Here is a 27,471-nt window from a genome sequence, read left to right as displayed (position 1 = left end):
CTAAATCAATGTTAGAAGTTAAATAGGCCAAATCTAATAATGAATAATAAAATTTTAAGCAATAAATGTGATTTTCCGGTATAGCTAAATGTGATTTTGGATAGCTACATATCGAGCCACGGGCCATCAAATATATGATGCATATAAACATCACCATGCATTTAAGGGTTAAGGTAGGTTTATTTTTCTCAGTGTTGCTTAGCAGAAATTTTCACCAACCGCCACTGCTACTTCTACAAAATTATTAGCAATTTATTTGAACTACTGTTAGTTCGTCATTACACCACATATACACACACATATTGAAAAAGCTACCTTTTTCAGTTTTTACAACTACTTACTTGAACTAAAATATAAAATAAGGAGTAATAATAAAACAAAGATTTACTTACTTTAATAATATATTAAAATATATCACTTTTCACACAGAACAGGAGATAAAATTTTAATCATAAAATTATTATTGCATCTTATTTTTAATACACAATAAATTATTAAATTGTGGAATGCTAAGGTTAAAACGTGATGTTGGAACAACTTACAAATACTACATAAAAAGCTTGATACAATGCGAGTACAGTATTTTACATGAATCAAAACAATGATTTTTTTTACAATTTTAAAGAGATACGAAAACCCATTACAAGGCTTGGGTTCTCAAATTGTACATTTTTGAGCAGATACCTAATGCCCATTTCATAAAAAATGCAAGCTACGATCTACATAAAACAAAATACAGATCCGTATCAAAAATGATATTATAAATGGGAAAGTGTGTGTGTCTGTTTGTTTGTCCGTCTTTCAAGGCAAAACGGAGCGAAGAATTGACATGTTTTTTTAAGCGAAGATAGTTGAAAGGATGGAGAGTGACATAGGCTACTTATTGTCTCTTTCTAACGCGCGAAGCCGCGGGCAAAAGCTAGTAGATATGTAAAACTTTCATTATCAAGGTATAAAACCCAGTAATAACTTGGGTTGCACTGTTAGTATCAGCAAAACCTGATTAAGGCCTGATTTAGACGGCGTGCGAACTCGTATGCGATTTTAGTTACATTGCGGGCTGTTGAAGTTACATTCAATTTTGCACAGCCGTCAATACAGCAATGTAATAAAACTCGTATGCGAGTTCTCGTACCGTCTAAATGGGCCCTAAGATTCGGAACCCAACCATGCACACGCCATAAACATTGTTTTTAAGCATTAAAAATGTATGAAACAAGTTGCTCGGTGGCAGTTGGGCCCAGTGTGTAATAACACACCTCAGACACTGGCAATCAAATACCTATATGAAAGAGGCGCGTTCTTCGGTTCTTAGCACAGAGTCTAAGCTCGTGTAGGTGAACGCGTAATATACTTTGAATGAGTGAAATATGACAGATCGATTGTTCGCGTTTTTGACAGGCGGTAATTGTGAGGTAACCGAGAGGGGGTGGGCGGCACTTTCAGCGGGGAGCGGGAGTGGCCATACTGTACGATAGGCGTCATCCATATATTACGTCACAGTGTAAGGGGGAGGGGGGGTCATACTAAATGTGACAAGCCCTGTTAAAGGGATACAAAAAAGCGTGACATAGGGGGGGGGAGGGGTCCAAAAACCTGAAATTTGGTGTGACGTAATATGTGGATGATCCCATAGTACTCTTTATTATACTGTGGTAATAGCGTGTATCTAATCGTATCTAGCACCAATGTGACTTATGAAATGGGCGTCAGTCTTAGCAAAAGCAACAAAGTAATAATACTCGAACGGCTTATCATATATTGAAGATACTCGTGTAGATAAAGTAATTAGCGCGACTTATCTGATTTGATGAACTTGTCGAGTTCGGCGTCGCTCGCCGGGTCCACCTGGGACAGCTGGCGGAAACTCTCGTCGTCCACGAAGCAAATCTCGTGGCCGTCTGGAAATTATATGATAATTTAGATTATTTCAATAATCAATGAACATCATGCACCTAATAACCACAAAATTAAAATTTTGAAAAAACCCCCGACCGCGACATAGTAAACCGATTTTCATGAAACATGGCTAAGAACACTCCCGACTGACTCAGCTTTCAAACAAAAAAAATTAAATCTAAATCGGTTCATTCGTTCGGGAGCTACGATGCCACAGACACACAGACAGACACACAGACAGACACGTCAGACTTATAACACCCCGTCGTTTTTGCGTCGGGGGTTAAAAAAGAACCTTACTAATCGTAATTGGTGGTTTTCTGCTTTCTGTACTCCCTAGGTAGGGCATAGCGAATGATATTCCGCTTTGTGTGGCAGGGCACAGCACAGCGGATATCATCTCGCTCGAATCTAGAGCAGAGCCCAACTGGGGAAGTACCTCCGCCTTACAGAAGACCGCGGCCAAATAGCACTTGACCCTACTCATAGTGTTGTGGTCCTGCCGGTGAGTAAGACTGCCAGAGCTCAACGAGGGTGCGGTATGCTGGTGACGGAAGGACCTATGTTCCGTCTATAGTCCTTTGAGTCGTCGGCAAAGTTCCAAGTTACAAGTTCCAAGGAGGGTTCCTTGGAACTTGTACACTCTTTTTTTGCTATATAGTTAACGCAGCAAAAGGGAGTGTACAAGTTTCTAATGGGTGAGCAACGAGCATGTGACACCCATTGAGTTGCAGGCGTCCATAGGTTACGGTGACCGCTTTCCATGACGATGAATAGTTTTACCCGATAATCAATTGACACAATTTGTGTGGAGTTTCAATGAAAATATTAGGTCATTCTCGCTAGGTTGGCTAGAATGATAATTGATAACTCGAAAGATCTTCCGAGTGTGTCAAGCGAGATCAGAGGGGTCAGGATATCTTCATTCGCTGCCTGGATCTTGCTGTTGAAGATTTACTAGTTTGGCTACTGTTCAAAGGCCATAGTTTTCTATCATATGCGAATGCACAAACGCTCACGAAACGAAACGCTCGTAGATATCTATCTCTATCGCTCTTGCTTATTGGCGCGACAAGGCCAGACTCGTTTCGCGTTGTTGAAATGCCATGCTTACCTGGGTCCGCAAGAATGATGACGCGTACTGTGGCCTTTCCTGGTGTGTCGAGTGATATGAGAGGAGTCAAGATCTTCTCATTGGCTGCTTGGATCTTGCTGTCGATGATTGGCTGCTCGTCGAAGGGACAGGCGAATGCGATGCGGCCGTAGGCCTTCGCGCGGTTGATTGGTTCCGCTGAAAAGCAAATTCAATTGTGAAATAAGTTTCTCTAACACCAAATTAAATTATTTTTTATGAAATATTTTAATTTGTGTTTTTTTAGTAGACATACTACTATTAACAGGGTTTTAACCCAAAAAATGCGTCTGTCTGTCCGTCTGTCAATCTAATTTTTTTCTGGAATATGTTTGTTTTCTAAAGTACGAAATATTAAAATTTGCAAGGCAGTTCATACTTTTGTACCATAAGCTGAGTTTAGACCAGCAAGTTATTGCTGCAAGTTTTGAGACGTAACTATAGGTAAGAGTGAGTGGCAAATATCTGCATCTCTTTCTTGGATATACTTCTGTCTCAAAACTTGCAGCAATAACTTGCTCGTCTAAACTCAGCTTAAGGTTAACTATTAAACTTTAATTTCTGGTTTTATAAAACTAACGTAAACGAAATCTGTAGTTGGTAGTTATCGCCATTTACTTTTGGCTATACCAGTGCCGGCCCGTGCATCATTCAGGGTAGAGAGAGTTTAAGTTTCGGCGCCTTTAGATATCCTACACCAGAAAAAAATATCTCGCGAGCGCAGCGAGCGCGAAAATTTTTCACCTTTTATACGTCCCTGGGGCTGATAGTAGTTATTATGTACATAACATAGGAAACAAAATGGAGTACCTAGTCTATCAGAGCAGAGTGGTTATGTGCAAGTTACGGAATGATTCTAAAAAAATCTTAAATTTTATGAAAAATTCGCGAAACTTCCACGAAAAAAAAAGGGAATTTAAATTTATAAAACGAAAAATGGTAAACGCGAGCGAAGCGAGCGCGAAATTTTTTCTTTGTTGTCAGCGTCAGGATGCCCATTTAGGTGTTTTGGCACTACATGCCTTTAGGTTTCCAAGTGTTTGAAGTTCTCTCATCGTCACGCTTATTATCCTCCTATGCTCCTTTGACTCATACAAATTGCGCCTCTATGTGACGTTTTGCTTTTACCATTATCTTTATGAGGAACTCCGCTTTGGATTGTCGGATAGATACTTAGAATTTGGACAGCGACGTAACTTTGTCTTTTTCACATCGTCCTAACAGAAGCACCTACCTTATGAATGTTGTACATGGTGACATTGTGGTGCAACTTTCTAGTTAATCTGTATGAGCTTCCCTGACTTTTCCCTGACTATAAAATGATGATGGTTCGAATCCAGCATCGGACACTTGGAGGCCTTGGTCATTTTTTCTTTGTATATGACATTTATTTCAGTTTATAAATAAGTTTCTATAAGAATAAACCGAGGAATTAGCTATAATGGATCGATTTTTGGGTAATTTTGTTCTTGTATGTTTGAATTACAAACTACATAGTAGTTTGTGAACAATAGGTATTAAAACAACTTGACTTGAAGTGTATATGACACGTGTGATGGCCACTTTAGTTTAGTATGTACATACATTATATGTTCTAGCGTACAGTAAAACATAACCAAGACATATTTAATATTTTATTGTGTTTTTCTGAAACAAATCCTAAGTAAAGCCTGACAAGTTTTTATTTGACCCTCGCCACGTTGCGGATTTTCAGCTGAACTAATTTCTTTTACTGACAACACAGATCAATACAACAAGTATTGTTTATTGTCCGCGGAGTTCATTTATACTGGTCAATATGGTTGTGCTGAGCGGCGCCGAGGCGCGTCCATCCCTCTTTACCGAGTTAACAATGTGATATGCTATCCCTTTCACGTAAACGACTAGGCATGGGGCCATGTTAGTTTATGTCTGTTGCGGGAACTTCGTACTGCCGTTCGTACCATGTGCTACCATTTTATGAAATATAAAAGAAAGCAGATTTGTAATAGTGAATAATTATCTAGAATCTGTAGAGTCTGTAGTGGTATTTAGTTCATTGATTAGTTTAGAATATTTAGTTGGTTATTTAACTTAGTAAACGTAAGTAAAAATGCACAGTTTAGTTATTAGTTACTAGAATGATTTTTATTGAGATGCTATCACAATTATCATCCTCCTTGCGTTATCCCGGCATCGGCATTCGCCACGGCTCTTGGGAGCCTGGGGTCCGCTTTGGAAACTACTACCAAGATTTGGCGTAGGCACTAGTTTTATGAAAGCGACTGCCATCTGACCTTCCAACCCGAAGGGTAACTAGGCCTTATTATAATTTAATTATAATATTATAATTTGTTGCAAAACAAATTCACCACAGTACTGGTACCGGTACCATTGTCTATAATAGACATGTCCCATTCCCATCCCTACTGCTAATCATAAAGGCGCGCCATTATTTGAAACGACCAATGGCAGCACCGTGCGCGCCCGCCTCACCCCGCAAGGATTGGTGATTTGCGTCTCGAACAATATCGCTTGCATTTGGCTTCTAGTGGGGTGTTCTGTGACTGACAAGGATTAATATTTGACACCCGTCGTCGAAAGTCATTGAATGTCAGTGATGTAAACGAGAAGTAAATATTTTAGATTTTCTAACGGATTCATCGCAAATATGCCCAAAATAATATTTAAAAAAGTGAAAATAATTATACTTAACGAGATAAATTACTAACAACAAAAAAGGATGAAGGATTTCACAGTATTTCGATAACAATGTTCCAGACATATCTTGTCCGAAACCTGTTAAGCAATAGTACATTACGATACAAGTGAGTAAATAAGGAAGTTCGAAACGAGTGGCGATAAATTAAAACACGACCGAAAGGAGTGTTTTAAATCGACACGAGTTACGAATTGCCTTTTCGCACGTGTATCGTACGACGTTTTTCAGTACAGATGGCCCTCCGAAGTTTCGACCTCGCATATAATGCACCACTTCTCGCACTAGTGCGAAAAAAAAAAAACCATCTGTACTGAAAATTATGTAACATCTCATACTACTGCCCAATAAAAAGTACCATATCATATGATTGTAACAAATTACACTAAACAAAAATATAAGTAGGTACAACACGAGATTTTCATACAGTCTGTGTTTGCCAGGCAGGCAAGTATGGTCGCGCGATAAATGATAAAACATCTGGCCGTATATCGCACTTACAAATAGTGCGATAGGGACGGCCTGCTGTTTTATTGTTTATCGCGCGACCATACTTGCCTGCTAGTTTAGATTTTTCTATCGTAGGCTTCTAAGATGATCAACTTTTGATGAGGTATTTAAATTTAAAAATATCAAATTACCAATTTCGACAAGCTCCAGTTTGGCCTGGTCCTCACCGAATCCCACGACCACAGACTTGTCCTTCTTCTCGAAGATTTTGAGCGTCAGCAGGCCGTTCCAGTAGGCGATGGACCTCGCGAGGTTGGAGCAGGCCAGGGACACTTTCTGTACTGGGTCTGAAAGAGACAGCAAATAAGACTATTACAATAATCGATTAATCTAGTGGTTTTAAAAGACGATGCTTCAACGCATGTGTAGGTATTCTTCTCCAGCTGTCTCACCTAGCAAGTTATGATAGTTTTTCCATGAATTTTTGTCACTTGATCGACTCACCGGAAGATCAGCGCTGGAAGTCACCAGCAACACGCTGAGATGAGACCATTTTGTGGCACTTCATTCCTTTCTGTTTTGTTATAATGTGTAATTTGTCTTTCACGAATAAATATTATTTCTATTGTATAATATCAGTGCCTCACCCTTTTGTTTTTGCTGCAATGCACACAGTGTTTTTAGTAAGCATTTTTTTTTCATGTTGTGTACGTAATTTTAAGTCAATTGTATGTTTTTTTTTATCTTCTTGTTGTTCTGTGTTCCATTTGTAATTTTGTGTTATTGCAGCATTCAAATAAAGCTTTTATCTATCTATCTACTTTAACGAACAGCATAATATCATATTAATCGTATACATATACGCATTCGTGTCTATCTGTCTGTGTTTATACCTACGATGCTATCACCTCTTACAATAATTAAACATTCGGGCGTAGAGGGACATAGTTGTGGTCAATATGAGTATTAATCATGATACATGGATAAAGTATAAAAAGGCATGTTAACGCGGCCTGTCGACTTACGTGTAACCGATTTATAAATGCTTTAATTTTTGCGTTCCCACGCTCGAAAGTCAGAGTTTGACGCAATAAAATTATGTGTTTAAACTAAAATTATACTCTGGAGAGTCTAGAGGCATCTGTAGTCTGGCAAACACATATTTGTCTGTCATCTAAGAAGTGTAAGATCCAGGCAGGCAAGTATGGTCGCGCGATAAATGATCATCTGGCCGTCCCTATCGCACTTAGGTATTTATAGTGCGATAGGGATGGCCAGATGTTTTATCATTTATCGTGCGACTATACTTGCCTGGCAGGAAACCAACTTTTAGGTGCCAGAGCTAGGTAGGCAAATACAGTGAATGTTTAAATGAGATAGCCGATAGACAAAACTATATATATTATCGTAAGCGTTTGTGCATGTGGCTAAGTACTCTGGGGCAGACTATTGGTAACTCATGCACACAGCCCACGCTGCGAGTACGTGTCTGATTGTACGGTCGACTACAAAGAGATGTAGGTAGAGATGGGCCGAATATGGACTTTGCCGAATACGAATATTCGGCCGAACATTCGATTCATCTCTTACCGAACCGAACATTCGGCCGAATATTCGGTTACGCCATATTTTTAAGGCGGATGTTAAGATTAAAACTGTTAAATGATTGACTTAATGATTATTGATTACATAACTAAAACTAAGTTTTTATGATTTAGTGGATGACTATAAAACTTAGCTAAAACAACTCTGAAATCTTCTCAACTACGTTTTTATTATTTTTTTAGAAAACAATACAATTGTACCTGTACCTATTTATATTTTGACGCATAGGTAATTGTGTCTTTTTAGTAGTTCCTTAGAATGCTTCTAAAATAGGAGTTTATTATCCTATGGAATACGGAAGATCTTCATTAGTTATTTACTTTGTTTATTCGGTAAATATTCGGCAATGCAACCGAATTATTCGGCCGAATACGAACATTGAAAAACTTGCCGAATATGCCGAATACCGAATATTTACCGAATATTCGGCCCATCTCTAGATGTAGGTATACACTTTTTCACCTTATTGCATTGTAATAAGGTAAAAAAATGGATACATTTCTTTGTAGTCGACTGTACAGTCAACCAATTGGAACCCTAGGCCACTATAGAACTATGTCATAGTGACGTTAAAAATCAGGTTGTAAGAAATCTCTTACTGCTTGTCATTTTGACATGAGTGGCCTAGGGTTCCAATTGGTTGACTGTAGATAAACAAAAATGGAAAGTTTTTCATTTACTATCAGTATATCTAAGTGTCAACTTGTCTGGTAAACAGGCAAAGCATTGCCAATTTTAGATAATGACAAACGAAAGATACACTTATCTGTAAATGCTTGTATCACAAATATTGTGCAACTTTATTATTTATTTGCATATTACTTATATTAGGTATTCCTACAGACAGCTGCGTAAACTTGTATTGAAGTAATAAAATAATACCTAATTGTCTAACTAGTGGTTATAGTAAAATTTAAGTCACATTGTTTATACTAATGTCAGATTTCAGTGCCTATTATTTGCGTATTTTAATGATGTCATTGTGGATGACTAGGAACTATGATAACTGATAGGTAAATTGATAATAGGTACTTCATTATTTTCATGGTGAACGTAGTTTCTTTTTTAAGTAGGCATAGGTATTACAATGCGCTATTAAGCGCTGGTGGCCTAGCGGTAATGCGACTTTCAATCCGGAGGTCGCGGGTTCGAACCCCAGGGGCCCGTTTCTCGAAAGGTTGTATTACAAGTTCCATGACAATCCATACGATTTGACAGTTTGCGCACTTGTGTACCTTTCGAAAACGGGCCCCAGCTCGTACCAATGAGTTTTTCGGAACTTATGTACGAAATGTCATTTGATATTTGCCAGTCGCTTTTCGGTGAAGGAAAACATCGTGAGGAAACCAGACTAATTCCAATAAGGCCTAGTTACCTTTCGGGTTGGAAGGTCAGAAGGCAGTCGCTTTCGTAAAACTAGTGCCTATGCCAAACCTTCAGATTAGTTGTCAAAGCGGACCCCAAGCTCCCATGAGCCGTGGCAAATCCGGGATAACGCAAGGAGGCGGAGGAGGTATTACAATGCGCGTATGAACGTCAAATAAAGCTACATCGGCTCTTAAGCCTACACCAGGCAGGCAATTATGGTCGCGCGATAAATGATAAAACAGCAGGCCGTCCCTATCGCACTATTTGTAAGTGCGATAGGGACGGCCCGATGTTTTATCATTTATCGCGCGACCATGATTGCCCTACCTGGTCTAAATAAATTATATATTATCTATCTAGGCGAGGGTTATATGAGGTTCTCAAGCTTAAGGCGGTTCATATTTAATGAAGTGCAATAAATGAATGATTTTTGAACTACCCGCGTAGCCAGACGGCACTGATATCTCACTTTATCTAGGTCCTGGATCCTAGGATAACACTGATAACCATAAGTCAGCTGAATGTTTATCACTATCAAACGGCGTGACAAAACGCATGTACCTTCACTTGGCACAATCTTTTACTTATCTTTGTTTAGATGGCTTTTATCAGTAGGTAATTGTTATGATTGAATATGAAGATTATTCAAATGGTTGTCTATTGTTTGCCCGACAGTCATTTAACATAATATTCATTTGCCTGAATCTAACTTGCCTGAATTTCATTTGCCCGAATGATTTGTTTACCATAAAAATCATATGAAATACTCGTTGTTTATCCGAATATTACCTTCCATAATCATACAATGCCATACTATTTGTTAGCCATATTATTAAGTGCAATAATATGGTTTCATAGAATATTCAAACGCCATAAGCAATTATTGCCATATTAATTGTTGCCCATATTATTACCTAACCTAACCTACTTTCTGATAGCAGTTTCATTTTCCAGGGGTCACAGTTCTAACCTAACCTAACCTACTTTTCCAGCAGTTTCATTCTCCAGGGGGTCACAGTTCTAACCTAACCTAACCTACTTGCTGATAGCAGTTTCATTTTCCAGGGGGTCGCAGTTCTAACCTAACCTACTGTCTGATAGTATTTTCATTTTCCGGGGGGTCACAGTTCTAACCTAACCTAACCTACTTTTCAAGCAGTTTCCTTTTCCAGAGGTTCACAGTTCTAACCTAACCTACTTTCTGATAGCAGTTTCATTTTCCAGGGGGTCACAGTTCTAACCTAACCTAACCTACTTTCTGATAGCAGTTTCATTCTCTAGTCCTTCTAGTACCTATTATAGTAGTTTTCGATTCTGCCAAAGCACATTATGGAAATTGACTTTTCTGGACGCTAATTTGTATGACAAATGATGGTATGGAATGTGGTAATTACGGATTTCAATGATTCTGACAAATGACATTATGGACACTGACTTTATGGGAAACAAAGTTTCTGGCACTAGATTAATATAGTAAACAATGATTATGGCATAAGATGTTATGAGAAACAATATTATGATTGTTGAATAGGATGGCAAATAAAATTATGGCAAATGAAATTCTGGCAAATGGGGGTATCCCTATTCAAATATATGTATCGGCGGGTAAAGAAATATTAGCAGAAACGCCGATGAATTAGAACAATAGGCAAGAATTGAACTGTAAATAATGAAAATTTCATGGTAATAAACAAATGACAATAGGTATTTAGTATTCGCCTATAAAAGAATCGTCTAAAGTAGAATATGATTTATATGATACTAGCATTTGCCCGCAGCATCGCTCGAGAGAAAGAGACAAAAAGTAGCCTATGTCACTCTCCATCCCTTCAACTATCTCCAATTAAAAAATCACGTCAATTCGTCGCTCCGTTTTGCCGTGAAAGACGGACAAACAAACAGAAGCACACACTTTCCCATTTATAATATTAGTATGGATTTTGTTCAAGTTAATAATCGTAAAACTCTCCAACTATAGTGAAATAGTGCATTTCGGTGTAGCCTCTGGTTCACTGATAGAGAATTTATGAATATTCAAATTTAAAAAAATGATCTTATTAAAAGGTCGTTAGTGGCACGTTTTTATTATGGGTTGTCCAATAAACATTCGGGCGGATTTTTGTATAGTATAAAGATACTAATATTGTAGAGTTTTTAACTTCATTTTTACGATATTAGTATATATAAACCGTAAGAGATAGCCGGGGGTGCTCGACCAAATGTCATACAGGTATCCGAGTAGAAAAAGTTGCATTAAAAAAAAATTCAAAATGGCCGACTTTTTTTTTGAAAAATTTCAAAATGGGCCTAGCGCGCTGAGATTTGGCACACGGGTGGAAGGTCACCCCAAGATTTATATTCAAAAAGAAAATTTTGAAAAATTCAAAATGGCGGCCTTTGAGGGCCAATTGAAATTTGCATGGAGGTTTTTTTTTAATCGCCATGGCTCCGTAACGGTACAAGGAAGTGAAAAGTGCTCAAACAAATGTTATACAGTCACCCGAGGTCCATCGAATGGCATTAAAAAAAAATCAATATGGCCGACTTTTTTTTTTGAAAAATTTAAAAATTGTCCGAGCGCGCTGAAATTTTGCACACGGGTGGACAGCCACCCTAAGATTAGTATACAAAAAGAAAATTTTGAAAAATTTAAAATGGCGCCCTTTGAAGGCCAATTGAAATTTGTATGGAGGTCTTTTTTTTTAATCCCCATAGCTCCGTAACGGTAGGGAAAAGGTTAAAAGTGCTTGAACTAATGTTGTACAGTTATCTGAGGTCCATCGAATGGCATTTACAAAATTTCAAAATGGCCGACTTTGAAATTTTTTTTTTTTATTTTCGGTCCGAGCGCGTTCAAATTTGGCACGTGGTAAGAACGGGGGCCAAAAATAGAAATGAGAAAAAAAAAAATTGGAAAAGTCAAAAACGGTGGCGAGAGGGGACAAATTCAAATTTCCCTACCAGTTTGTATGGAGGTTTTTTTTTTAAATCCCCATAGCTCCGTAACGGTAGGAGAAAGGTTAATAGTGCTTAAACTAATGTTGTACAGTTATTTGTGGTCCATCGAATGGCATTTACAAAATTTCAAAATGGCCGACTTTGAAAATTTTTTTTTTTATTTTTGGTCCGAGCGCGTTCCAATTTGGGACTTGGTAAGAACGGGGGCCAAAAATAGAAATGAGAAAAAAAAAATTTTTGGAAAAGTCAAAAACGGCGGCGAGAGGGGACAAAGTCAAATTTCCCTACCAGCCTGAGGGAGCGTTCTACAGCCCGACGGTCATTGCTCCGGTCCAAGTTCCGAGCTGCGTACAGACAGTGCTCCCAAGCAAGAAAATATAAGTAAAAGTGTCTAAAAAGCGACGCGGCGGGCCGGAGGCCGCAGGCCGGAGGTCCAACTTCCCTACAAATCCTACAATCCCCACAGTAACTACGCGGAGGGCCGAAGGCCCGGAGCGTGTCTGACAGGCTCCCAAGTACGCGAAGGCCGCAGGCCGAGCTGCGGGCAGAGTGCTCCCAAGCACGCGAAGGCCGCAGGCCGAGCTGCGTGCAGACTGTGCTCCCAAGAAAACAATAACAAAAAGCATCTTAACAAGCGAAGCGGCGGGCCGAAGGCCCGACGCGGAGCTTCGAAACCCAGCGAAGGCCGAAGGCCGAGCTCCGCGTAGGGCCGAAGGCCCGGAGCGTCCCTGATCGGCTCGCCGGCGGACCGGGAAGTTGGAGCTTAAACACGACCCAATAGTAAAAGTGTCTTAGAGAAGCGAAACGACGGGCCGGAGGCCGCAGGCCGCAGGCCCGTCGTGAGCTTCTCAAGACACTTTTACTATTGGGGCGTGTTTAAGCTCCAACTTCCCCACAACCCCCACAGTAACTACGCGGAGGGCCGAAGGCCCGGAGCGTGTCTGAGAGACTCCCAAGCACGCGAAGGCCGCAGGCCGAGCTGCGGGCAGAGAGTGCTCCCAAGCACGCGAAGGCCGCAGGCCGAGCTGCGTACAGACTGTGCTCCCAAGCGAAACAATAACAAAAAGTATCTTAACAAGCGAAGCGGCGGGCCGAAGGCCCGACGCGGAGCTTCGAAACCCAGCGAAGGCCGAAGGCCGAGCTCCGCGTAGGGCCGAAGGCCCGGAGCGTCCCTGATCGGCTCGCCGGCGGACCGGGAAGTTGGAGCTTAAACACGACCCAATAGTAAAAGTGTCTTAGAGAAGCGAAACGACGGGCCGGAGGCCGCAGGCCGCAGGCCCGTCGTGAGCTTCTCAAGACACTTTTACTATTGGGTCGCGTTTAAGCTCCAACTTCCCTACAACCCCCACAGTAACTACGCGGAGGGCCGAAGGCCCGGAGCGTGTCTGACAGGCTCCCAAGCACGCGAGGCCGCAGGCCGAGCTGCGGGCAGAGAGTGCTCCCAAGCACGCAAAGGCTAAAGCAAAAAAGCAAACAAGCAAAGCAATAAATCAAAAAAGCATAGCTCAAAAACAAAAAGCAAAACACAAAAACAAAAAGCAAAAGCATAAGCAAAACACGAAGAGCAAAGCACAAAAACAAAAAAAGAACACCGCGGGGCCCTCGGGCCCCGCGCACCTTTAAAAAACTAGTCTATATAATATAAAGCTACAACCCGACTGACATTTTTCAAAAAATAGGCAGAGGGGGTTTTTGCGGGTGGCAGTGTTTGGTGTGGTCGTATAGAGTTTGGTCCTGCGACCCCGGATAGATCAGACCGTCGGTCTACCGGTTCCGGGTAAAAAAATGTCGGACGGCCTGGCCAAACGGCTGGAGTTAGCCGGGGAGTGTTCGACCAAATGTCATAGAGGACCCTGGGCAGTTTTTGACGTCGCCATTTTTTTTTCAAAATGGCCGACTTTTTTTTTTGACAATTTTTCAAATTTATCGTGGAGTGTTCAAATTTTGGTCGTAGAATCTCCAAGCGGCCTTGATTCGAATGAAATAAAAAAAATTGAAAAATGCTACAAATGTGGGAAAACTGGCCACTTTTATTTTGTATGGCAACTTTTAAACCGTAAGAGATAGCCGGGGGGTGCTCGACCAAATGTCATACAGGTATCCGAGTAGAAAAAAGTTGCATTAAAAAAATATCAAAATGGCCGACTTTTTTTTTTGAAAATTTTCAAAATGGTCCTAGCGCGCTGAGATTTGGCACACGGGTGGACGGTTGCGCTAAGATTAGTATTCAAAAAGAAAATTTTGAAAAATTCAAAATGGCGGCCTTTGAGGGCCAATTGAAATTTGAATGGAGGTTTTTCTTTTAATTACCATAGCTCCGTAACGGTACAAAGAAGTGAAAAGTGCTCAAACAAATGTTATACAGTCACCCGAGGTCCATCGAATGGCATTAAAAAAAAATCAAAATGGCCGACTTTTTTTTTGAAAAATTTCAAAATGGTCCGAGCGCGCTGAAATTTTGCACACGGGTAGACAGCCACCCCAAGATTAGTATACAAAAAGAAAATTTTGAAAAATTCAAAATGGCGCCCTTTGAAGGCCAATTGAAATTTGTATGGAGGTCCTTTTTTTAAATCCCCATAGCTCCGTAACGGTAGGGAAAAGGTTAATAGTGCTTGAACTAATGTTGTACAGTTATCTAAGGTCCATCGAATGGCATTTACAAAATTTCAAAATGGCCGACTTTGAAATTTTTTTTTTTTATTTTCGGTCCGAGCGCGTTCAAATTTGGCACGTGGTAAGAACGGGAGCCAAAAATAGAAATGAGAAAAAAAAATTTGGAAAAGTCAAAAACGGTGGCGAGAGGGGACAAAGTCAAATTTCCCTACCAGTTTGTATGGAGGTTTTTTTTTAAATCCCCATAGGTCCGTAACGGTAGGAAAAAGGTTAATAGTGCTTAAACTAATGTTGTACAGTTATCTGAGGTCCATCGAATGGCATTTACAAAATTCCAAAATGGCCGACTTTGAAATTTTTTTTTTTTTATTTTCGGTCCGAGCGCGTTCAAATTTGGGACTTGGTAAGAACGGGGGCCAAAAATAGAAATGAGAAAAAAAAATTTGGAAAAGTCAAAAACGGCGGCGAGAGGGGACAAAGTCAAATTTCCCTACCAGCCTGACGGAGCGTTCCACAGCCCAACGGTCATTGCTCCGGTCCGAGGTCCGAGCTGCGTACAGACAGTGCTCCCAAGCAAAAAAATATAAGTAAAAGTATCTAAAAAGCGACGCGGAGGTTCGAAACCCAGCGAAGGCCGAAGGCCGAGCTCCGCGTAGGGCCGAAGGCCCGGAGCGTCCCTGAGAGGGGCGCCAACTTCGCTACAACCCCCACAGTAACTACGCGGAGGGCCGAAGGCCCGGAGCGTGTCTGAGAGGCTCCCAAGCACGCGAAGGCCGCAGGCCGAGCTGCGGGCAGAGAATCCTCCCAAGCAGAACAATAATTAAAGTGTCTAAAAAGCGACGCGGCGGGCCGGAGGCCCGACGCGAAGCTTCGAAACCAAGCGAAGGCCGAAGGCCGAGCTCCGCGTAGGGCCGAAGGCCCGGAGCGTCCCTGATCGGCTCGCCGGCGGTCCGGGAAGTTGGAGCTTAAACACGACCCAATAGTAAAAGTGTCTTAGAGAAGCGAAACGACGGGCCGGAGGCCGCAGGCCGCAGGCCCGTCGTGAGCTTCTCAAGACACTTTTACTATTGGGTCGTGTTTAAGCTCCAAATTCCCTACAACCCCCACAGAAACTACGCGGAGGGCCGAAGGCCCGGAGCGTGTCTGAGAGGCTCCCAAGCACGCGAAGGCCGTAGGCCGAGCTGCGGTCAGAGTGTTTCCAAGCACGCGAAGGCCGCAGGCCGAGCTGCGTACAGACTGTGCTTGGGAACAGAACAATAATTAAAGTGTCTAAAAAGCGACGCGGCGGGCCGAAGGCCCGACGCGGAGCTCTGAAACCCAGCTAAGGCCGAAGGCCGAGCTCCGCGTAGGGCCGAAGGCCCGGAGCGTCCCTGATCGGCTCGCCGGCGGTCCGGGAAGTTGGAGCTTAAACACGACCCAATAGTAAAAGTGTCTTAGAGAAGCGAAACGACGGGCCGGAGGCAAAGCAACAAGCAAAGCAATAAAACAAACAAGCTTAGCAAAAAAACATAAAGCAAAAACTAAAAAGCATAAAGCAAAAGCAAAAACAAAAAAACAAGAAAGACCGCGGGGCCCTCGGGCCCCGCGCACCTTTAAAAAACTAGTTAGTATATATACCACTTTATGGTAAACCCTTTTTGCAAATGGAAAAAGTAATAATTATACATACATCTCATGTAAATGTAATAAGCTGACACTTTGATACCTAAATAAAGCATTTTTCATTTTTCATTTTTTTTTTTTTTTCATTTTTCATGTAATTAAATTGAATTACCTTTTCCAACACTGATAGAGAATTTATGAATATTCAAATTTAAAAAATTGATCTTCTTATTAAAAGGTCGTTCGTTAGTGGCACGTTTTTATTATGGGTTGTCCAATAAACATTCGGGCGGATTTTTGTATAGTATAAAGATACTAATATTGTAGAGTTTTTAACTTCATTTTTACGATATTAGTATATATACCACTATTACCACTTACCAACTGGTAAACCCTTTTTGCAAATGGAAAAAGTAATAATTATGTTCAATTCAATTCAATTTAAGAGCGGGGCTCTTGTCAGTGCAGCTTGATGAAGTTGTCTCCACTTTGGTCGATCCGAAGCCAGCCTTTTAGTGTCCTGGTACGACACGGCCCTTACATGTTCCTTTACATACATACATACAATCACGCCTGTTTCCCAGAGGGGTAGGCAGAGATCACGGATTTCCATTTACTACGATCCTGACAAACCACTTTCGCTTCACACACTTTCATAACGTTTCTCATACACGCTCGTCGGTTTCGAGTACTTCTGACCTGGCCTTTTTGCAATATTTCCCCGATTTGATCAAGAAAAGTTCGCCTAGGTCTTCCACTACCAACTGACCCTTCCACTCCTTTTTCATATACTTTCTTCGTTAATCTCCTCTCATCCATCCTCTCTACATGCCCAAACCACCTTAACATACCCATCTCAATCTTTGTCACCACATCTACATCCACTCCACACTTCTCTCTTATCACGCTATTTCTGATCCTATCACTCAACTTTACACCAGCCATGCTTCTTAACGCTCTCATTTCCACGGCATTCACTTGACTTTGAAGTCTTTTCTCCCACACCCAACTTTCACTACCATACATAAGTGTAGGCACCAAAACTCCTCTATGCACTGCCAGACGTGCTTTTTGCGACACTTTCTGGCTGCCCATAAAAGCGTTTAGTACTCCATTCACTCTATTCCCGGCATTCACTCTCCTTTCAATATCTTTTCCATGTTTACCGTCCCTTGTAAACAACGTTCCGTTCCTTTACTTGGCTCATATAACTCTTTCTTGGCCTTCCCCTTCCTCTCCTTCCATTTAATTTCCCTTCTATAATTAATAATTATGTAATTAAATTAAATTACCTTTTCCAACAGGCTCTGGCTTGTCCACAATGAAGAATTTGTATCCACCAGGTGCTTCCAAGTACTTAATTCCATTCTGTTGCTTCACCGGCCAGTTGTTAGCCGCAGCCCTCTGTAGACTCTCGCTGGACTGTATGGTGAGACCGATGAAGTCATTGCCCGTTTCGTAATGTGTGATACCATAGTTGTATGTGAGCTCAACAACAAAGTGTGTGTCTTCGGGGCCGTAGCCTACCATAGTCTTGCTCCATCTGTTTGCGTATGGTCTGTGAATGAAAAATTATTATGTTACGAAAATATCTACCATGAATTTACCTAAGGAGAAAACAGACACCTCCTCTTTCTGTTTGATGTATTTCATAAAATGGCATTGTGTACAGTCAAGTGCAAAAATATGTATCGAAAAAATTGTCTCACAAATATGGTACTACACTCTTATTATACACTTGACTACATATTTTTACATTTAACTGTACCAAGTCAATGGTATTTACATAACATATTTTTTTCATTCATTCATTTCAGCCATTAATTGCCCACTGCTGATAATAGGTTTATTTATCCCTTATTTTAAATGTAAATATTTAAACAATATTTATTAATAGTAATTGAAATACTGGATATACAACCTAGGAACAACTTATCAATTAATGGATTAATATTATCTAATGCACAGCATTCAATCAAAGATAATAATAGATTGAGATCAAATTTAAATAATTAGACTTTAATAGTGTTATCTGGCCCCGTAGCTGAATGGCATTTCTGCTACGCGAAATGAAAATGAAATGTCGCAGAAATGTAGTCTGGCTCTGTCGCGCCAATATGCAAGGGCGATAGAGATAGATAGCTACAACAGATATATTATCGTGAGCGTTTCGTGAGCATTTGTGCATTCGGCTACGCACACTTATCAATACCAGAGTCTGATCTCCCCTTAGGCCTCCAAGGCAAGGGCCTAGAGGCCCAGGCAATCTGGCATTGTTTTTGAGATTGATTTGGTCCCTGGAGTTCATGCCTTATCATTTACCTAGGGGTCCTAGGTTTCTAAATCTGGGGCTGATCAATACTATATTATTTTAATTATAAATATCTAATATGACTGAATAATACTAGAACTGATAATAAATATACCTATGCATGTATAATTAGTTAAAAATTCAATAACATAATGTATGGCATTGCAATGCCCTGCCAGGGCCCATACGACTCTAAATGTATTTATTTATTTTAAGACTATGGTTGCAATAAATAAATGACTAAAAAAAATGACTACTATCTTACACAACAGTGTTGCTAGCCAAACAAATGTTGCTAAAATTAAAAGGTTTTGTTCTGTATAATGCATGAAATATATTTCCAAGGACACCTCTGTTATAATAATTGATATTGAAACAATGAATAAAATTGAACCTTATTTGATTTGAATTTAATATAGATGACCATACCCTGGGTTTTTGAGTGTAAGAATGTTTTACACTTGTGAATTGTGAATAAGCCCACTTAGCTTTTGTTGTTAGTTTGGTAAGTATTTTACAAAAAACTGTAAACAAAATCATTCCTGAACCCCAAGTCTTGGCATAAACTACTTTTCAATTTAAATAAAAAATAGTATTAAAATAAGGGAACAAAAAAAAAATACCTATTTTATTTAATAAGTGGCTTACCCATTGCATGCTGCTTCACACCCTTCGCTGAATTCTTCATGACGAAGTACCTAATAAACACCACATTTAATTAGTTATAGACTCATAGATAACACTAAAAACTTCCAAGTGACTAAGCAAAATTTCACCATTTTTTTAGTTTTAAACTCAGAAAATGAGTATTATTCCTATCGAACGCCTGATTTAGACGACGTGCGAACTCGTCTGCATTTCGGGCTGTTTAGTTTACATACAATTTTGCACAGCCTTCAATACAGCAATACAGCAATGTAATAAAACTCGTATGCGAGTTCTCGTACCGTCTAAATGGGCCCTAATTGTAAACTAGTGCATCCCAGCATAACATCAAAAAGTACTTTAAACGTAATGTACGTGTGTAAAAACCAAAGTTTAGTTATTAGATACGCCGCATTATTACCGGTTCTTGGTTGTTTACACCGACCTTGAAGCTTCTCGGGAGCAATTATAAGACAACTATAGCGAACCTAAGTTATTTGGCATGCTCAACTTGTCTAAGATAACTATACACGGTGTTTCCGGTATCACTCAAAACCTCAGACACCCCAACTGATTTTTATTTTTTTAAACTCATCTAGAGTATTCATCTTTTAATCTGATCGTTACTTTTTTTTTAATTGAATTTTTAATTTTCTGTACAGCTCTACTTGACTTTTAGCTCTACACTCAATAAAATAATTGCTAACTACCATCATAAACCATAAGACTATTTATTTGTGTACGTTACTGCAACGACATAAGGTTTACCAATAGACAGCTAAGATGTCACTGTAAAACACTTTAAAGCTTTGTCACAGTAAACTTCAAATTGGACAGGTAATCGCAGTAAGCAAATAAACTCAATATTCAAAATGACAAGGTTGTAATTAGGTACGAGTTAAATTTGTTATGACTTATGATAAACATTAAGATTAAACTGACAAACAACGTCAAACTAGTAGCGGAAAAAATAATCGTCCAAGTAACCGGCCAGTATTAATACCCCTAAATACTGAAAAAAGGTAAACAACCTCTAGCAATGCGATATACACAATGTTGTATTACGAGTACAATAGAATGGGCACGTAAAAAATAACTAATAATACTAATTTAAATAAAAATATTACCCCCATCAAGATATAGCTCAATCGATTCTGCTCTCGATTCTGAACAAACTGTTTTCAGGTTTTTAGTGTTAAGTGAAACACGGTGTATAATACTAGCTTTTTCCCGCGGCTTCGCTCGTGTTAGAAAAAGACAAAAAGTAGCCTATGTCACTTTCCATCCATCGCTCCGTTTTGCCGTGAAAGACGGACAAACAAACAGACACACTCACTTTCCAATTTATAATATTAATATGGATGTTTAGCCAATTTTAAGCAGTAATTACCTTCATTCCCAAGATGTCTCGGTAGAATTTCGCTGTGAGCGTCCTGTCAGCCACTTTGAACACGAAATGCAACGCACGACCGCTCACCATTTTGATGCAATTTATTTCTTAGTATTACTAGAATATTTAATGAGAATTATAAAATATTAGTCGTTATAATATTAACACAGATAATTCCGGTCACGTCCACAGTACGCGGCGTATGACAACTGAATGACAGCGGCACGGCACGAATGACAATGACATTGACAGGCGCAGACATGCGTTCATAAACTGATTAGTCCCATATCTATAGGACGCATTCATGCAAATTTCTTTGAGGATGATAAAAATGATAATTGATTTGTTTAGATTGGTTTAGATAACATCTAATAATTCTAATATTGATCTAATACAACGAAAAAAAAAAAAACTAAGTATATAGCTGTAACAACATCTTTTCTGTTGTGTCATGATGTGCCTTTTTTTTTCATTTCTGTTATTTATTATGTTTAAATGAAATCAGAGATGACCTAACAATAATTTGGAAGGTCTGCCATCTTGTGACCTGCCGGCGTATCACGCTGCCAATTTTATCACTTATCCACGTGGATAAGACATCTGTCACTCTCACACTGACAAACTTGCTAAAGCGTGACGGAAGCTTTATCCACGTGGATAAGTAATAAAATTGGCAGCATGATACGCCGGCTGAATTGAAAACATTGACTTTGACACATATTTTTTTTCTATCTCAAATGTTGTCAAACAAGCATACGGCCAACATACGGCCCGCCTGCAGCCATGGGGGTAAGTCACAATAGCCTATGGGTGCTTGCAACTTCAGAGGTGTTACTTGGGCCTTGCCCACCCTTTAGAAATCTGTAGGTTTTTGATGAACTTCATACTTACTGTACATACTACTTCATACATAAATTTCAGGTAGTAGGTACACACGGAGTTTCTCATAGTTGAGTTCACGAAATGTGAATAAAGAACCGAAAGTTAACCGATTTTAGATAATAACGCATTTCATATATATTTAAGACGATTATTTATGCCTGTAGTGTCGTTACTAATGCAGATTTTTTGTCTATTTCAAAAGTATGTTAAATTACTTATTTTTTCCTTTAACAGCGATTATCCATTTCATATGTTGGTCTCGTTTCCCATTTAATTACTTGTGCAAATTTATAAATTATGTAATCACTGTTTTTTCCAGTGTTCTTATAGTATCGTGACGCGTATTTATTTATTTTTACGTAAATTTCGCTGTAAAAAGTGACAGTTGGTCTGCCGAAAGTTCCTTTTTTGGCCACGGTGCGCGCTGCGATCGATTCGTGGTTCTCCCAGTCTCCCACCACCTACTTACTTCGCACCCAGCCAATATGGATAATCATAGCGATACGTAGGTAAACGTTTGTCTTCTGGGTTAAAGCACTCCTCGACGCAACCGATCCCGCTGATCACAAAAGCTTCATACTTTTGACGTTTTAGAATACGTTACTCGTTAGGTACTTCATTATACGTAAATGTTACGGAAAATGTAGGTATGTAATTTTTGGTTCTAGTAAGTAACCGGTTGTTCACTTTATCCATAAGTACATAGTCGTTTCGCGAACGCTATCGAATATCATATTCCAAAACGTTATAAGCTCATCTCATGGTAAAGGCTCAGGGGGCCGATTTTTGAATCTCGGCCATTCGATTTCGTGAAATTCGTTCAATAATATCTCCACTACTAGTGATTTAAATTCTACTAGGTAATTAACAGAATCGAAAACGAGTGGCCATTACCACTAGTTTTAAAATTACTACCCGTCCTTTTTCAAAAATAGCATTACGTCATTTTCCACAGACTTTCGAACGGCGAATTCGTGCGTTCGAAATTCAAAAATCGATTTTAGGTAAAAAAAACGTTCTCCGTGCTCATAGCCAGCTAAGCCAGCCGTAAAAATTCTCGGTAAGACTTCCCGATTCTACAGACAGTCTTAAAAATTCATAATCTTAAAAAAACTTTCTATTGTTACTTGTATGCAATCTGACAGTTCAAACTGACACTGACAAGACACTGACAGATTTGGACTGTCCCACGAAAAAGTTCAATAAGGCTTGTAATGTTGAACAAAAATTATAAATACAGTATATATACATACAAGTTTTTTTAAGATTATGAATTTTTTAATCCAAGACTGTCTGTGGAATTTTGTAATTTAAAAAGCCGAAACATAAGCCAGCCGTAAAAATTCTCGGTAAGACAAGGTTATGATTAGGGGTAGGGACTAGTAGTAGGATACTAAATTGTGTAATTACCCTAAAACAATTTAATAATCAAAATCCAATATTCAATCATCCACATAAAAACTACATATAATTTCATACAGAAATACGGTTAATATATTTTCCCCTAAATCTAATCTACATTTTTAATTTCGTGGGTAATATTTTTTTTACATTTTCCATTTCAATAAATATAATCTTACACAAATTTTATGCATATAGATACGTACGATCTCTATAGTTTCAACTATGATCTGTAAATATTTATTTTGATCTCAGTATTTCAGATTAGACATTCTCAGGTATTCCGTTAGTTCAGGATATGATTCGGTCCGGGACATTACATGTCCGCTTTTCTGGTTCAATGCAATTGTAGAAACTGCTTAAATGGATGTTACAACGTTAAACAGATTAAAAATAAATAAAGAACAGAAAACAACGCCTCTAGCAGCCATCGACAATTAACTTAGGGCTGCGGCTGTCCAGTACAAATCTCTAAACCTAGAATAAAATGGGAGTTCCTAGTTGTTTTCATTTCACGAAGGCAGGCCGATGATCGCAGTGATCGGATTAGGTAGTGCCATTTCGCGGGACCTTGGTGCGTAAGCTTAGTATGGATATACCTTTTTACCTCGGGATTCCATATGAAATTATTATCATCGGCGATGGTAGGGCCGATACTATACAATTTGTATACCTGCGTTTTTTATTTATTCAGGAGTTTTTTCTTAAGGCTTAGCAACTTTATTGCTCGGAATCGGCTTAAACGGAAAATTACTAGGATTAATATTTTCAGGTGCATTGTACATAAGGTCATATGATTTCCTTAAATTAGATTAAATTCCCTTGGCTTCGTGTCATGAAACAACTATGAGAAGCTCCCAAAATATTTCTTATGCCGAATTTGATTTCTACCTAAACCATCGATTGTACTTGGAGCAGCCTACGCCTTCCATAAAAGCATAGACAACGCGATTTTAACGATAAAATATTAAATTTACTCATAGACTAGATCGATTCACAGCTAATGCATCCCATGCACTGTAGAATAAAAATATTTTTTTGTATTTTTTAAGACAAAGATCAACATTTGATTAAATACATCCAAACATTCGTATCAAATATGCAATAGTGTGTTCAAAACTGCATTGTGTGCATTAAGCCCGCATAATACGACTCGAAGGTTCGAACTAAAAAGGGGTGCTGAAAACGCCTGAATATTCAGACTTATTACCATGAATCATGATGCCTGAAGACAGGTGGAAAATTACGTACGTATAACTTACGTATAAAACGTGGTCGTATTAAGCGAGCTTTACTTTTACATTTGGTCATTTCGTAACTCTTGCGGGCATTTCATTACAAAATAACAAAATGCAATCGTCGACGGACTGGACGTCCACGATTTGACAAAAGTTCGAAATGAGAAGGTACACTCAACAGCACAAGTAACGCTGAACGAAGAACTCAAATCATCTTCATTATTCTCTATGTTCAAGAGAATAAGAGCTGGTGCAGATCATATCAGTTAACTTCGTCAGCGTTGCTACTTCTTTCGCTGACTGTACATGATTGGGTCTTCGTCACAAAAATATAAGCACAAAGAATCAAATGCTTGCAAAACAAATTTGGACATATTAGACACCTCAACAATTGACCGTAATATATTTCTTACAACAAAACATGATGACGATGATAACATACATAATAAGTACATTAGGTACATAATTTATACTTAGGTACCGTAAAATGGTCCTACTTTGCTCCAAAATTGGCTCCACTTTTACGAATCGCATCGCATCTTTTATAAATATGGAGTTATTGTACTTTCAATGGTTTTCTGGGAAATATGTACTCTTTATATACCCTTTAGGTTGAAATTTGTTCCATTTTAGTTGATACATTCGATATTTTAAAACTTTGTTTTTGGAGCAAAGTAATCTGTATGAAACAGGATACTTTGCTCCAAGGCAAGATTACTTTGGATTCGGAGCTATTTCTGGCGTGGAGCATTAAATAACGTGCTTTATTCATCAATGCTCCATTGGATGATAGTTGGGGTAGCAGAAAAGCACAAATTTCGCTCAGAATCACAGTTTTTTTTATTGAGATCAATCAAAATATACCTTGTAGCTCCATTAGAATCAGTCTTAAACTTGAATAATTCTTATTATTACACATAAAGTTTCTCATAAATCAACGTTTATAAACATTTCGCAAGTTATTGCTTTTAATTGCAACCATTAAATGTAAAGAGATCTGTCAACAAATTGGGTTAAAGCATCGACATCGACAGCAGCTCTTGCTCGTTTAATATTGGCTGCAAATCTCTTGGACAAGCTTGTATGACGACGCAGGAATGAGGAAACCCATTCTGTCCCTGGCATATTACTTTTAAATCTTTTGACATTTCGGCCAATTTTGTCAAGGTACGCTTTAACAATCATGCGTAAATCCAACTCCGACAGTGGAAATCCGTACTGGCCCATTCTTTCAACGCAGTCGCAGAAATGTAATTCTTCTTCATCATTAAATATGGGTGGAAATCCGGGTCCACCAACCTTTTTGCGGTCTTTTCTAGCCTTAATTCTGTTGATGAGTGTTCTTCTTGGAATATTAAATTCTGCAGCTGCTTTTCTTTGGGTAAAGTTATATCATAATGTACAATGTAAATATGGACAGCTCAAGTCACACGTCTACCCTCTGATGATATTTTTGTATAAATTCTAGGGAGTTCTGTTATTGGCTATACTTATAAAATTGTACTTTTTTATTGTAAACGCTGTTGAACTTCTCAATAAAAAAAAAAAAAAACTTTCGACTCTATAGCCCGCAGACATTCTTCCAACGCATCTTCAGTGTAGGCTTTATAACGCCGTGCGTCAATCCTTCTAACGTACTTTCTGGGCATGATTATCTAAAAAAAACAATACCAGAAAAATTATTAACTGAAAACATTCTTTAAAAGGGATACATTGCTCCTAGAGCAAAATATCCCCAAAACCATGTGCATAGTAAACCCGTTCGTGAAAAAAATTACTAATTTGGAAACTATCAAAGCAATCACTTAAATATGATGTTTCCAGGTAGGTAATGAAATGTTAGATGAAACAATAAAACACTCACCAAATTTCATCCAGAGATGTTGGAGATTAGAACAGATTTTTTGAATAAACAAAATCGGTTGCATACACGCGTGTTGAAGTTTTGACAGCTACTGACATGACGTTTAAACTTTTGACAGTCAATCATACCGGTGTTGCCAGGTGAAATCTTGTATTACCCGACAAAAACATAAAAATTTACCCAGCTAACAACCACTTTCGTCTGGAACGGAACTTAACTTTTTTTTTTCTTGGAGCAAAGTTACCACCCAAGGAGCAAAGTAGGACCGTTTTACGGTAATAAATATTTATAAATATAATAGGCATTATGCGTACAATTACACCATTTAAATAAAGAGGTTACATTATAACAACATAAATGTTTCTTATATAGTTCCCTTCCTCGATAAATAAATGGTTAGAACAGTAGTAGGTATGAGCCGTAAAATTATATATGCATATTCTTATGAAAATATTTTCCTCTTGCAGATAAAAAGCTGTAAAAAAATAAATGCCAAGATATACGGCAACAATAGGTGATGTAGCGTTTTAAGTACGTCTGTGCTGTCACTTTTATAAACATGTACACTTTTGCACTCGATAGGTAATGGAAAAGTTGAATATGTGAAGCTACATTCATGTTTATACCCGCGACAGCTCTTACAGCCAAAGTGAAGTTACAATTTACGCTATTTATGTCCTAAGTTTATGATAAAAGTACTAAACGACCTTAGCGGCCTTAGTCAAGTCCATTTTGAAATCGCGTCCGGTACAGATTGCTTTATTGTCGTCAAGGTTGAGAATTTCGAATTACACAATAAACAAATTAACGTAGACAATAAATAGACGAATCGGCGAAATTCTCAGCCTGGAATGTGAAACACACAGATACATCGGAAACGCAACAACGACGAATAGCAGTGTTCAGTTGTTAGGCTTCTCTTTCTCTCCTTCTTTCTCTTTATCTTTGTCCTTTTCCTTGTCCTTCTTTTCTTGCATTTGTTGGAGTTGGGCCGGTAGAGCTTTCAGTATCGCGTGGACCTGATGAAGTAGAAAATAATAAATTATACGTAAGACCTCTGTTTCGACTATAAAGTTCGTAAAACACCAGTGACATCACAGCAGCGCTGCGAACCTTTATCTGTCAACCTAAGCAGCCGCGCGGATTTCTGACATGATTCTTATGAATGTCTTTATCTTCTTCTATTATACCTTTTTTTGACAGTGTGGGAATGCAGTTATGCACGATGTGTGGGACTCGACGTTTTTCCTCTCCCCTAGCGAGAGCCCTTGGAGAGAAACTTGGCCCTAACCACTAAAACCCACTCCGGCGTTTCACCCTCTTTGCCGTTCGTGAGAGAACGCTGGGATCGATGTATGTCATTCACCACGGCGCCCTCTGTTGTAGAAATACCTGCGAGATTTCCAGCGATT

The 27,471-nt window shown here is 39.0% G+C and overlaps 2 protein-coding genes across 4 annotated transcripts in view; both read right to left on the bottom strand.

Moving 5' to 3' along the window:
• Nucleotides 1–1,638: 1,638 nt before the first annotated feature.
• Nucleotides 1,639–20,895, bottom strand: LOC125228301 (glyoxalase domain-containing protein 4). The gene is made up of 6 exons (XM_048132805.1): nt 20,675–20,895; nt 19,288–19,337; nt 17,621–17,886; nt 6,371–6,526; nt 3,014–3,190; nt 1,639–1,901 (listed from the first exon to the last, which is right to left on the bottom strand). The coding sequence occupies exons 1-6, from the start codon at nt 20,762–20,764 to the stop codon at nt 1,789–1,791; spliced, it is 852 nt and encodes a 283-aa protein (XP_047988762.1). The 5' UTR covers nt 20,765–20,895; the 3' UTR covers nt 1,639–1,788.
• Nucleotides 20,896–26,339: 5,444 nt separating this feature from the next.
• The window catches only part of LOC125227969 (receptor-type tyrosine-protein phosphatase N2), a 38,275-nt gene continuing 37,143 nt past the window's right edge, over nt 26,340–27,471 (bottom strand). For all 3 annotated transcript variants that reach the window (XM_048132388.1, XM_048132389.1, XM_048132390.1), the window contains one exon: nt 26,340–27,078. In XM_048132388.1, the coding sequence (XP_047988345.1) occupies nt 26,962–27,078 (117 nt within the window). In that variant the 3' untranslated portion in view covers nt 26,340–26,961. The remainder of the gene's footprint in view (nt 27,079–27,471) is intronic.

This window comes from Leguminivora glycinivorella, chromosome 7, assembly GCF_023078275.1.
Source record: "Leguminivora glycinivorella isolate SPB_JAAS2020 chromosome 7, LegGlyc_1.1, whole genome shotgun sequence".
Lineage (NCBI taxonomy): Eukaryota > Metazoa > Arthropoda > Insecta > Lepidoptera > Tortricidae > Leguminivora > Leguminivora glycinivorella.
Note: the sequence above shows the minus strand (reverse complement) of the source record. Positions and strands in the feature narration are given on the sequence as shown.